The following is a 14,244-nucleotide window of genomic DNA, read 5'->3' as shown; positions in this document are numbered from 1 at the left end:
AAACTTTCAGCTGAAACTGTTTGACGTGGTGTTTTTCATAATGCAGGATTTCATGGCCGTAATAAATATGAAGAGTTACTCATCAGTTGCGTCAACATAAAAAAGAGGCTTTTGTAAAAAGAACATATTTCAAAGCCAGAATCCTTCTGAATCCGTTATTTTCTCTGTTGAAAGCAAATTCAGTCTACATGGTAGTAATAAACGATATATAGTGTGGAAAAAAGTTGAAAAACAACTGGATCCTAAGAACACAATCAAGGCGATTAAGCATGACGGAATAATTGTTTGAATATATAATATTTACTTATATTGTTTTGAGGGAAAAGAAGAGAGGATCTAAAAAGCATTTTTGTTACATACGAAACAGTTAAGTTACGCCCCAGAAACCTTAATGAGAAAACGATGCCTTTCAATTCGAAACTTATTTAACGAAAAAGTTCACGAACCTTTTAAATCTAACTATTTCATTCGGTGACACATCCATTTTCAACACATAATTATGGGTAATAATCAAATACTTTTCAACATAGGGTTTATTTTCCACCTGTCTAATTCAATCCAACTCTGCGTTTGTTTTGAAAACAGTAAGTTTGAAAAGTTGCTGCCTCCATTTTACAATTGCTTACTCACTACAAATGGAACTCAAATTCAAGAGATCTTCATATTTGGATGCTAACAGAGAATGAAATAATTTCAATACCATTAAGTTCCTTTAAAATGCAGGATTACTGACATTTACATGGGCTCAGTTTTGAATGTGCAGTCACTTTAGAAAGTGATAGTAGCGGGGCAGAAATACCAAAGACCACTCACCTCTGCCGCCATAAAGGCAAATGTGTTAATTCCAACGTGGTACCCGACAACAGCACAGATTCCGAACAAGCTGAATGAAATGACCAGGATGCCGATTAACAGTGTGAAGACTCTACAGTGGGTCCACTTTGGAGTGGCGGGGGAGAAAGACAACTAAAAAAAAGAAACAATTATGAGAATATAATTTAACATGTTTAAAAAATAACTTTATATATCAAACAGAAATAGTTATTAAAAGAAATACTATATTCGGCACACACATAAATCCGAACATAATAGGAGAATAAAAGATATATGCTTTATATTTGTTCACATAGTTTTACCATTAGGATGTATTTTCAATAATAAACAGATTTCCAACATTGTGACCTCTTGAGTACTTGGAATTTTAAACTTCATCGCATACTCTCTAATAAAGGTGCCATCTCAGAAAACGCCCTGCTTGGCACTGACGTAGAGCATCACGAAATATTGACCTTTGGCCTGAGTTTAGCATGTTTTGTGACGTTTGATGAGTTTTTCGGCGATTGATCCCAGGCAGGTGCTTTATAATATCCGGAAGTCTAATTTCTTTTTGAGTTACCACGTTTGCATGTTTCTGAAAGTAGGACCGACAGACGAATAACCCCTTGTTAGATTTGACTCAATATTTGACGGGTGTCTACACTAAATCTGTGGTACCGAATTTTATCCATCTAGTTATCTCCGTTTTGTAGTTATCGTGTTGACTTATATTCGAACAGCCAGACAGACTTCTTGTGAATTGATCTTGTTCAAAATTTGATAGAAATCTACAAATTTGGTGTAAAGGCCATATGCCAAATTTCTTCTGTTTACCTCAAAGTGTTTTTGAGTTCTTTGCCATAAACAGAAAGACGGACGGACAGAGACATAATGCCAAAAATGCCTATCCGCGACAAAGTAAAAATGGTATTTTAAAACGCTGAAGTAATTCATGATATCGAGGGACAAATTAAATTTGCACACTCTTAAAGTAAACAGTTAAGATTTTGCAGAGAACCTGCTGATCATTTGCTCTTTTGATCAATCGTTATTATCTGATCACTTTTATATTGCTCTTCGTTAAGCGGAAATTCACAGCAGGTGCTATTACACATATCGAGCACAGCATATAGATTTTGGCACATCGTAAAACAATTTGAAAATAAATTAGCTTGTGTCGTGACGTTGTTATGGGATTCGACTCTATGCTCAAGTGACTTTCAAAAATGCTCGTAAGAATATGCTGGATGTAACATGTCAAAATACTGATGGCCTCTAATGTCATTCAAACATATTAAAATTTTAAAACCAAATTTGGGGGGAGGAATTCATGAATATTATGAATGTGATGATTAAATCATACTTGGTTCAACATATCCTGCGAAGTTTAAGAGTTAAAATCTCATAATAACGGAAAAGTACAGCAAATTTTTTAAACAAAAGTTATCATGAAGCATCAGATACTCTGGATTAGCTTTAATATATAGGAAAAATTTGCCCTCCTAGAGGAATTTTTTTTCAGGTAGTTAGTCCATATTCGAGTTTCACTAGGGAAGAAATTTTCAGAAGCCAGTCCGACGTCAGAAAAAAATTCGCTGCATTTAGCATCAGTTTTCGAACAATTGTATTTAAGAGCCCAGCCAGAAAACAGAACTCGTAACCTCGTCCAACAATTAAGGTATAGCTTAATCTACAAAGATAATATTGGGGGCGAACATCACATCTTAACTGTTTCTTATTTGGATTGTTTACACGATTCAATCGGCATTTTACAGTATTAAAAAAAAGCAATAAAAGGCATTAAAAAATTCCTAAGGGCATCATAAAAACAAGCAAAATGTTACGCTCACATAAAAAAATATTCTTCCAAACAGAAATGAGGTCGGAAATATTTCAGCAATTCTACAAACAATTATTGCAGGGTGTATAATCCTGTTAAGCATTTAGCTGTCACATTTCGGAAACGTTTTCAGTTGTCACCTTTTAACTACTTCCTTAACCCTTTCTTTGCGGAGCCCTCAGAAATGAATTGCGCTCTAGGCAGCAGGTGTGATGGTGTAAGATCTACGCGGACAACACGATACTCGAATCGTTCTGAATGCGGCGTGCGAAGTTGATTTTGCTGGTCATTTCCCTGAAGCGGCCGACCGGCACGCCGATGAAACAATAATAACAATTTTAAGTCAAAACAATATCTATAAAAATATTTTAAAAACCTGTTCTTGGGTAGGATATGTCAGAAATGAACGGCGCGAAAAGGCGCTGTTCGTTCGGAGAGAGAAACTCTGCTTGAGCGCCCATAGGTCATGTTAACTCAGAATGAGCTTCTAAAGGCACTGTTCGCCGCGAAAGGGTTAACCTACTCATTAAGCTATAATCATGCATACATTTTTTAAACTATTGGTGCTACAGCTGATTTTCTACATATTACATATTAACTCCTATTCATAGCCAAAAGGCGGAAGTTGCTTCCCTTCATCCAGGGAAAAAGAAAACAATTCCTTTCCTACATCATTTTCACCACTAATTTTCATTCATGTCGGAGCTATGAGGATGGAAAAGAATGAGACAGATACGACGCGAATGAAGCGTTAAAAAAATGAATTAAGGGTCTTAATTTCTAAGAGATCGCAATTATCGACAAAATGTCGGTACAAAAGTTGTTCAACATGAGGAGAAAATAATTCGTCTAATCTGAATCAACTTTTTCTTCAATAATAAGTGAACTGAGAGAGGATAAAAATTTCAAACCCCACGATTATCATTGCTTTTTAAGAAGTGGATAGACCACCTACAGCTTAACTAGTCTTGGGCCGCCATTCATGATTACTGCACATCAAGTTAATGGAGTGTTGATAGTGACACACCATTTTCTCGCTTATCCTTTTAGGCTAGACATCTACAACATTATTCTCGCCCTTCTCCATGAATGCCTTATCAAAATATACGGCATAGCATACTGGCATCCTACATGGATGCCAGTATGTATGCTTCAACTTCCCCTTGCATATCCGCACAGTGATCGCCCAATTTAAATCAGCGAAATTCATCTCCACAAAACTTTCTCGCATAATCTCTTCCCCGCATAAAATTAAGGATCTTGGTTAAGACAGAGAGAGCCTTCCATGGCAATGGTGTACAATAGTTACGACATATCTTTGGAATCAATTTAGAATTTTTACTGAATTTGTCATATTACATAGGTGAGTAGTTTTAGCTATTAATCCCTATCATGAGGTTAATAGTATCAGTAAATCGAATTTGTGTTTTATACGTATTTTTCTCAACCTATTGAAACAAAAATTTGACGCAGAACTACATTTGCAGTCACAAAAATCACAATCTAAATTTCGTATATATAAAGTCATTGCATTTTTGAGTTATCGCATTTACGTGCCTGTGACGCCACAGACTGACAGAAGGTTGGATTTGGCTCAAAATTTGACAGGTATCTACACTATGTTAAATATATGTGCTAGCTTTCTTCAGTTCGTAATTATCGTTTTTATGTTTAAAAAAATTCTTTGAATAAATTTAGCTAAAAATTTGATAGAAATCTATAAATTTGATGTACGGATCACACCAAATTTAATCCGTCTAGCTCAAACTGTTTGGGAACTCTTTGTCACAGACAGATATAAATCCAAATATAAACTTTTCGAACTCAGTGAGATCTAAAACGAGAAAATTTGTCGAATTTGAGGATAACAGTACTTTCTGAGTACTTCGTATACGAAAACGTAATGATGCAACAGACTTTCACTACACTCATTTGTTTATCAATCTATTTAGAAAGAGACAAGAGGAAATCAGTAAAGGTTGAATATTCAATCCACCAGTCCATGCAATGTGAATTCTGATTAGTTCTTCGTACTGATGATAGCTTTTGGAGTGCTACCTCTTCATTGGCATGATGCGGAGTGATTGTAAATGACCGGCTCCTTTTGGTTCAAAGACAAACAGAATGGCTCTTTTTATCTAGTCCACACCGAAACATATCTGTGTTAATATTAGAGTACCTTCCACTTGAAATAATCACATCAAGACTTAAGAATTTAACGTTTATCATCTGATAACATTAACCGAATTGAATAAAATTCAACTATATTTATCATATCAAGGGGAAAAAATTATAGATAGACATGAAGTGTTTTATTTTTATACCAAAGAAAATTATTGATTGTTGCTTATCGACAACTACACCTTAACGGATTCACTTTGTGTACTGTTCGTACATTAATTACTGCTATCACTTAAATAGTGCTCGTATTATTGTTTTGCACACTAACGTAGCTTCAGAGAAATTATTTCATATGTTCATCAAAGCATAATTTTGATTCTAAAAACAACTATAGGTAATTATGATTACTGATTCAGATAAGTTGATGGACAATTTGGACTTGGGGTAGAGGGAACATATTAAATTTTCCTAGACATGCATATTTCGAGCAACTAACATTCAATTTCCAATCCAGTTAGTGAGACAATTGTTAACATGTTAAGCTAATATCAATGTACAGTTGCCGAAAATGGCAAGTTTATTATAATACCGAGCCTTAAAAGGATGGCTTAAGAGCATGTACCGAAATGGAAAAAGCGTTTCCTTAAATATTTCAACAAACATTTCCAATTAAAGTTTCATTAAATAATATGAGAAATTATATGGAAACATCGACTTCTATAGAATTTAATAAAAAAGGAACAGAAATTTATTTTATACGGTCTTCAAAGTGAAAATTGTCAATTAGTAAAATGTTTTCGCATTCTCATTTATAAGCATACAAATTCCACGCTTCTATCTGCAAAGTTTGCTGAGATATTAAAAGATATTTAAGGGCTTAGGCCACTTTTTAATTCCTCAAACTGGTAATTGAAATGTACAACGAATGACTCGCTCCGAGATAATATAATATCAAAATCGGTTATGAAGAGAATAATTATGCATTTATTTGTTTACAAAATTTAATCAAAATGGCATCTTCAACATCAATTTAAAGTTGCATTCTTCTTTTATTTTTAATACTTGCGAATTCATGATTGAGTCAACCACTTGCGATAAGAAAAAACGCTTCTTGAATTCGTCGACAAAGATCTGATACATCTATAAAAAGGTATGTTTATACACATAAGAATGTTAGCGCTCTGTAAATAAAAATCAAGAGATAAAATCGGGTAATCAACAGGTTCTTGTCAGTCTAATCACGTGTCACGTCATTGCGCCTTCAACCAACTTCTTAAAGCTAAGATCTGGTGAGGAAAAGACGAATTGCAACCACCGATATGGAAGCACTGCCAAAGGCATCTCATCCATTCGTTGAAATATAAAGCCATTCACATTGATTTAATACATATAAGCCATCATTCAACACACTGCTGTGCAAGTGAGTTTTTGAAAATGCCACACTAAACATAATAAATAACGTTAACGTACGTGGCACAGAAATCGTCCTTATTATTTATTGCAGAATGGCAATGGTCAAATGTAAACAAATTTCTATACGAACTTGTCGGAGTACTTCAGTGAACGTTTTTACAGCTGCGCTTAGTTCAAAACTTCGCTAATTTATCGAGCTGCAAAATATTATTAGACACGTTCTGACTTAAACTCACTAAAAACTATTCACTCGGAGGAAAAAAGTTGTAAAAGTCAAGAAATAGGCATTAAACAGAGAATTTAATGAAGAGCGAAAATAGACTTGATCATCGCCAAATGCGTTGTACTACTTATGGAAATGGATGACTATATTTTCTAAAACTACTCTCACAAAAATAATTTTTGTATTATCTTAAAATTTATAGAAGATAATTTTTAATTATCAAAATTTCCTTTCCATTGAATTTTTTATAATTTAACTTTATTAATACCTAAATATAAAAAATATTTTTACTGTTAAGATGAACTTCTAAATTCATCCTCTCAAAAAATTCTATCGCGCGCTTTTGCCAATGTTTAAATTAAAATATAAAAGTCGCATCCTTTCAGCAATAATTCCGAAATAATAATCTTTCACTTACGTTTTTATTTCGCAAAATGTACTACTTTTAAGTTGTACCCACAATAATTTGTGGCAGATTGATTCAGTTAAATTCATACTTCACAGCTGTTTCAAATAACAAGTTGCAGTGATAAAAAATTTGTACCATATAAATCGTTTTCAGCCTAAAATGTCAATAATCTGGCGAACATCTGCTCGCCAAAAGCGGCTAATATATAGAAAATTGTCACAGATCATGACTCACTTTTACGAAGAACAAATATTTATTCAAAAAATTATCATTGATAACTGACGTTTCCAATTCGGTCAACAAACACGCCTGTACAAATTACACTTCTGTGTAACCACAAAGTGACCACTCCGACCGGCCGGAAGGCACGCGGAAGCACTTGAATGACCGGACCGCCTAGACGGCAGTACTGGTGGAAACTGTGGTTGAGTCCTAAGGGCCATCACCGGCTACGACACAACTCTTCCCTAAGGAAATACGTCCCATCGTCAATGGGATGTAGCTAACCCCGACCTTTTCGTATACCTACAAAGATGGCGAGAACCAACCACCATGCCCGAAGCTTCTCATCCTCAATTACGAGGTGCCCTACCGTAAATACACTTCTATGTAAAGAAAACTTGATTCTACATGAAACAGAACTGAATTGCAAAACTCTAAACATCGGTCATCATCTATTTCTAGCCGTCTTGAAGTTTACAAATAATTATGGATGTTAATTATTGAGTTGAAGTATTTTCTGCACTAGCATTTATAGAATGCTAAGTTCTCGACAGACATGCATGAATAAATTCAAAAATAAGTCAAACTGTCAGTTTTCGTGTCGGCCCATCCTCCTCAGGGAAGTAGGGATCCCGCACTTTCAAATCGCAGAGCCATTTTATAAATGCACTTTCTAGAAAAATACTTGGAATTGCCAAAATGACTTGTATTCTTATACAGCTACATCAGCCTTACGATTGTATGCAACATAAATTATCAGCCATTCAAGACGTTCCTTGCTATTGAAATGCATCATATCACTCTTATAGGAAAGCCCCACCTCATGCACCCGATTACAGGCAAAGAATTTTGTTTAATATATTTTTCTTCGATATCGCACTATTTCTCAGAGATATCTCAAATGTTCAATTTTTTAAATTTCCCCTTCCTTCTTAAATTGTAACTGTTGAACAATCAAACTGAATTATAGCTTGTTTAGTTATAGCTTGTTATAGTCTTGTTTATTGGATGACATTAGTAGACCAATGTTTGCATGTGATAGTTAATCTGCATCGAATAAATTTTTAATGCGCCGGTTATTCTGAATTTTGCTTGTTCGCTTCTCTTTTCCGGTCCAAATGTATGATAAACTGCTCCACATTTAGAAATAAGCATATTGCAGCAAATTATGTAGACGGATGTGCATAGATGCAAGCAAACAGAAACATTGCATTATTTAAGTTTATATTATGGAAGAGGTATGAAAACTTAATTTTATTATTATTATTATTATCAGCCGCCACAGAATGAAAGTTCTCATATGACTGTCTACCTACATTTTTAGTTGAAATTATTATTATTATTATTATTTTTGGTGCAAATTTAGGAAAAGAAATGCTTGTTTCACCGGTTTGAAACACAATGTGTATTGAACATATATTACAATGAAGAAAGAATCCATTGAGCTCAGAATTGGTCCCGAGTAAGAATTATTATTATTATTATTATTTTACTTGCACCTGAAAATAATATGAAGTTAAGAACAAGCGCATAACGTTGATGAATTAAACTAAATGTTGAGCGGCAAATAGAGTTTATCTTACGTATTTAGAAACGGTGCATTTGTGGCTTCTGACTTCACAAAGCCATCAGCTAAAGTCACATGAAGAAGCTGGTGATTTGTGTAAATTCATTCTGTTAAATCCGAATTATTAGGAGATAATACTATTTTGATTAAAGTACCGATTCAAGAATTTAAAAAGTAAGAATTCGCACACTTAAGCTGCTGCGATTAAACAATAATGTTGAAGTTCATTCCAATTATAGTTGGGTTTTGGAATAATAACAGCCATTCCCCAATATTTTAAGAAATTTTTCACCGTAACCGTAAGCACGAAAATTATATGAGAACTAAGTTAAGAGGGAGATTAACATTCCCTCCCCCCCCCCTTCTCTTACAACCAGATATTCGATTGTTCCTATAGCCGAATGGACTCAAAGGGCTTAGTTTGGCGATTCTTACAAAAGATTATTCATGGTTGTAAAAGAACTATAAAGTTCAAAAATTTAATATTTCTAGACTTCGAAAGTAAAGCCAAGTTTCGGATTATTGACAAGCAGGCACAATAAATGATAAAATGATTGAAACCGACTATAAGAGATAACAGACTATAATAAGATACTAACAAAACGCTTTTTTAAAACTGCTGCAGGTAAGTTTCAGTTAGTGAATAATATAGAGCAGAATAATTTTTGTATTTATCTGTCCTTTAAATTTTACTTTGGAAGGTTTACCAAACATTTTGTGTTCCTTTCCCTACGGTGATTTTCAGAAGAAAAAATATTAAAGCAACAGCAGTAATAATACAACTTATTAAGCACAACTCATTTCTTTTTAGAAATTCGTGCGAAACAAACTAAAATCTAATACATCCCAAGAAAACAATTCTATTAAAGATCTTCAGGAAAGTTTCAAGAGCCGATCTGCAATCGATTTCCTGTTCATTTCATTTTCGGATTCGGAAGCCTTCTGCGCTTTTGCGCATGCGTTAAGAAGCACTTATTTCATCTAAAAAGAGATGAGAGGAAAGATGAAAGGAGATGTTTACTATTAGCAATAGGATGAACTCTGATTATCTGCTGAATTAGGAAAAGTAATAACAGCTCATCTTTATGCGTACCAACCTGTAGCGAAGTACAATCGTTGCAAAGTTCCAGTCTCGGGATCCAACAGTAAACAATACTTATAGCTCCCAATATATTTAATAAAAATGAGTAGATATAAGATGCAAGATACTAGGCACAATTTTATAGAATCTTCCTTTTTAAAAAAATCCGCCGTTTGGGTTTATAGTTCAATAAATTAAGAAAATTCAGGATCCCCGAATTTCTACTAGCAGTGTAAAGATAAAACGAAAAGAAATTTGCAACAAAAGCTACATGGTTCTGATTTAAAGCAGAAAATTCCGTTAAAAATAATTTAAAGACGATTTTTAAAAAACCTGGAAACTAGACAACCAGCAGATGCGCTTTCGATAGATTTTACACTAGATTTTTTTTTAGTAACGCGATGCAATGACTATTCTTTTAAATGCAGGTTAATTATATAATATGTTCTTTTAATTTCTCCTAAGTAGAGTCTAAATTCTCTGTTAGTACCGTAAAAGAAACAAAACCTACAAAACAGTCATGTGACCCGAATAATGCAACAAATATATTGTAACAGAAGGATTAACCCCTCCATGCCCCCTTCGCATGTATCAACATAATATCAAGCACACCGTAGGAACGACTGAGAAGACAAGTTATATTTTGCACATTTTCCTTGGGGCCAAAATATAATGCAGATAGACATTTACAATCACAAGATCACAGATTTCTTTTTCATTTCATTCACCTCTGCCATTATGCTTTTGTGCGTTGCATATACTAAATTCACAGGTGGGCAAATAGTCAAACTATAGCCTGATCTGGTTTAAAATTTGTCACAGGTATAAAATTCTGATGAAACCAAATGTTATTTTCTTCCACATTGAATTCCGCGTTAATTTTCTACACTCGCAAGTACACATAAGTAAAAAAGATTTTCCATAAATGAAACTCGTCCAAATTAAAACGAAAAAAAAAATGCAATATCGGTGCAATTAAAACAATATATTTCATCTGTAACGCACTACTTTTTTCAATTAACGCGCTCATAGACAATGCGAAAATTCAACAAAATTTGGATTTTATATTATTTATTGACATTTATAATACTTTCTCTCTGTACATATCGTATCGAGAAAGTAAAGATGTAAAGTGCAAAGGATATTCACGCCAGAAATAGGTGATGCATCAGTTGAAAATTTTAAATATATTTTTTTATCTATAATTTTGCAGAAAAAAATCAATGGGACACATTTTCATAACGATTAAAATCTCATAACGATACAGTCGAAGGCTTCATTCTTGCATAAGATGTTAAAGGAAACCGTCACCTCGAGTTAGTCTCCAACATTTATTATCACGGGTTTTTAAGCGATTTTAAATGTAGTCTCATTAATCAGGAAACAGGATGACGAGAAATTGTTATTCCACGCTTCAAGATCGCACAGTTGATTAAGAGGGAAATATTACAAGGTGAAATGCACACGATTTATATAGCCAAAATTAGCTCACTTCAAATATCCGGAGCATTTTATTGTAGTAAAAATAATTTCAAACACAGAATCGCATCCATCCTACCTAATTTAACAGTAGGACTTGCTGAAAAACAGTATATTATATACATGAAATCTGAAAACTTATAGGTAAAGTTAGAGCACAATTAAAAAAAAAAAAATGAAGTCTGCTAACGCAAATTTCGCACTATCAAGTGAGAACATTATTTTGATCATTTAAAAATCAATCGAAGTCTAAAATGTTTTTTCTTCGATGCCAAAATAAATTTTGGTTAAAAGCCAATTTAAACCGGTTTGAAACAATTACGTGACTCTCGGATTACGCATGCGTCAATATTTAGAAAACGATGGTGTTTTTCTCCCCTTCCCCTTCCCCTCCCATCATCTCGAAATCGTTCGAGCTCCAAAACTATTTTTGCCGGCTAAAAAAATGAAAATAGTTTAAGAGAAATTATATAGCTTTCAATACCTTGACTCGCTGTTTCGCGTTCATTTCCATTTTCTTCTATATGCTTCTTCGGGCGATAACTTCTTACGACCCTGCCTTTTATTGGCCAGAAAGGAGAATCGGGGACATGGAGAACATTCGCGAAAGTTGTAACTTTTTGTTGGTGATAAGTCGCCAAATGTGACAACCTTCTTTATCATTCAATAACCCAAAGAGTGAAAAATTGATGTTTCAAAAGCCACAAATAGTCAATTTTCTGCCTATGCATTTTGAGGCTTTTCTGCCTATGCATTTTGAGGCCTTAAAAACACCAAACTAAAACAAAATCATGTTCTCAAATGACAAAAACGTATAGGTCGGAATTCTATAAAGGTTCATTTCCTATCCCAACTATACAATTAAAAATCTTGTATACTAACAAAGTTCCGAGCAAGCCAATTCTTAAAAATGCTTATTATGAACTATTCCGCAAGTTTGAAAAATTTCCTACATAAAAACAAACTGATATATGGTTCAATTTTATAGCGCCCAGGCTAAATGCAAAAACATAAACCATATACATTGCACGATATAAATACACACATTTAAAGCAAAATATTAGGTAAAATAAGCGATTCATGACAGAACTTATACGAATGATGAAGATCTAAGATGAAAGTTAAACTGAAAATTTCGGTATTTTAAAGTCCAACGCATTCACACAAAATTTTTTTTAAAAAAATTAAAAAATGGTTCTTCATTGCGGAGAATTCTTTTAAAAATCGGTCGAATAACCAAGAATCTATAACTATTCAGAAAATTATTGTGAATACACACTTAAAAACATTTTCGCAAGTAAAAGCAAATATGAACTTTAAAATTTATTTTATACAGACTCGTATCTTTTCCGTTTCTAAATATTTTATTTTAACAATTTTAAATTTAGCGTGCTTTATTTTCTCGTATACATAATGTAAAGAAAGTATAGTAATTGTCAAAAAAATTCAAACTCGAGATTTTGACGAATCAGATTACTATTAATCGCATTCCAGGGATTAATCGACAAAAGACTAGCCGAGGATCACAATCGATTCAGTAGAAATGCTGAATTCGCACCAAAAGTTAATATTTCGTAACTATTGTACGCCAATGCTGTGTAAGACATTCTCTAGCATGACAAGTTTGAGAGCACGTGTTTTAGTTTATTCGTACGAAATAGTTCACCTATCACTTGTTTACTTGCCGTTAAGTGAAAATCTAGAATAACCGGTAGAACATTTTTAAGTATATATTGCTTTTCCCTTAAATGCTTCAATTTAGTTGGGTTGGATTCGAGTCTCGTTTTAAAGCGATACGAGGACGAAAACACATTGTATATATTTTTGTCTCACTATGAAAAAATATATATATAAGTCGTGTGGTGACTAGTGTAAATGGCTCCCAATGTAGTTCATGCATATCGTAAGAAGCGACTAAAATGGGAACTCAATGTCAGGGGATATAGGCGAGCAGCCTGCTCCTGGGGATTATTCCATGGGGAAAGGTGCTCCAGACTAGGTTCGAACGTGGGGCTTAAAAAACCTCACCCCGGAAAAACGGATTAATGATTTCTGAATTATATACATTGTCATTTGTGTATAATATGCATAACAATCTGCGTTCATATAAGTATTATCTATCTAACACTTATGTAGTCGCAGAATCAGACTATACATACTGTCACTCCCTTCTACTCCCAGAATATCAGTTCTCTACTTGCCCTACAAGATATGACATCTTCGGACCGATTTTGTCCAAGTTCTATTATGTAAAATCCCCCCCCCCCTTTATTACATCCTTTATTCCCCCGCTTTTCCAAATTTTCATTATTGTTGGATGATCCGACGTCTCGTTTCCTTCTCTAATCATCATCTTTTATGTAACTGCATCTTTGTTGGTATTTTTAACATTGCTAGGGCCGGAAGAACTTCCGAGTTTCAGTACCCTCGCGATATTTTCCTCAATCCGGCAAAATAAGGCCGGATTTATTAATCGTCATTTAGAAACACATCGTAAGCTCGAGTTATTTATGTGCTTGCTACGGCAAACATTTTTTTAGGAGGGGGGGGGGGAGATTTGATAATAAGGGAGGGAAAAAGAAAAAAAAAGGAGTGAAAAATCAATATGATGTGGTTATAAACCTAATCGTCGAAACAAGAAGTTAGAGCAGATGAAAGTGTTAAAGAATCAAAAGAAGATCCAATCAGAATGAAAGAAATAAAGGTGTATATGTTTTAGTTTACAGAATGTTTCCAAATAACAGAAACATTGAAAATTTTCTTCGGTCATATTGAACTACAGTCAGCCGCTTGAAAAGCTTTAATATATTGCTCAAGTATAATTTAAAATAATATGGTATCTTTTTGTGATAAGAACAAAATTGACATGACTAAATTAATCTCATTAATATTTGCCTTCTTCGGCATTATTATGGCGGCTAGTTTTGATGAAATACATCTTATCAAAACATGGGGGAAAGAATTAAATCCAACTTTAGTTTCATTTAGTTTTACTAACGTCCCGTTAAGCCACACTACGGCTATTTTGGGTCGGACCTCGTCATTTTGAACCACAGTCAGATGACGAGGCCGA

The 14,244-nt window shown here is 33.9% G+C and overlaps 1 protein-coding gene across 1 annotated transcript in view; it reads right to left on the bottom strand.

Annotated features, from left to right (window-relative positions):
* LOC129971190 (E3 ubiquitin-protein ligase AMFR-like) overlaps positions 1-14,244 on the bottom strand; it is a 128,096-nt gene that overhangs the window by 34,801 nt on the left and 79,051 nt on the right. Inside the window, exon 4 of the mRNA XM_056084742.1 lies at positions 814-966. Within this exon, the coding sequence (XP_055940717.1) occupies positions 814-966 (153 nt within the window). The remainder of the gene's footprint in view (positions 1-813; positions 967-14,244) is intronic.

This window comes from Argiope bruennichi, chromosome 6 (assembly GCF_947563725.1).
Source record: "Argiope bruennichi chromosome 6, qqArgBrue1.1, whole genome shotgun sequence".
Lineage (NCBI taxonomy): Eukaryota > Metazoa > Arthropoda > Arachnida > Araneae > Araneidae > Argiope > Argiope bruennichi.
This window is presented reverse-complemented; position numbering and strand designations above follow the sequence as displayed.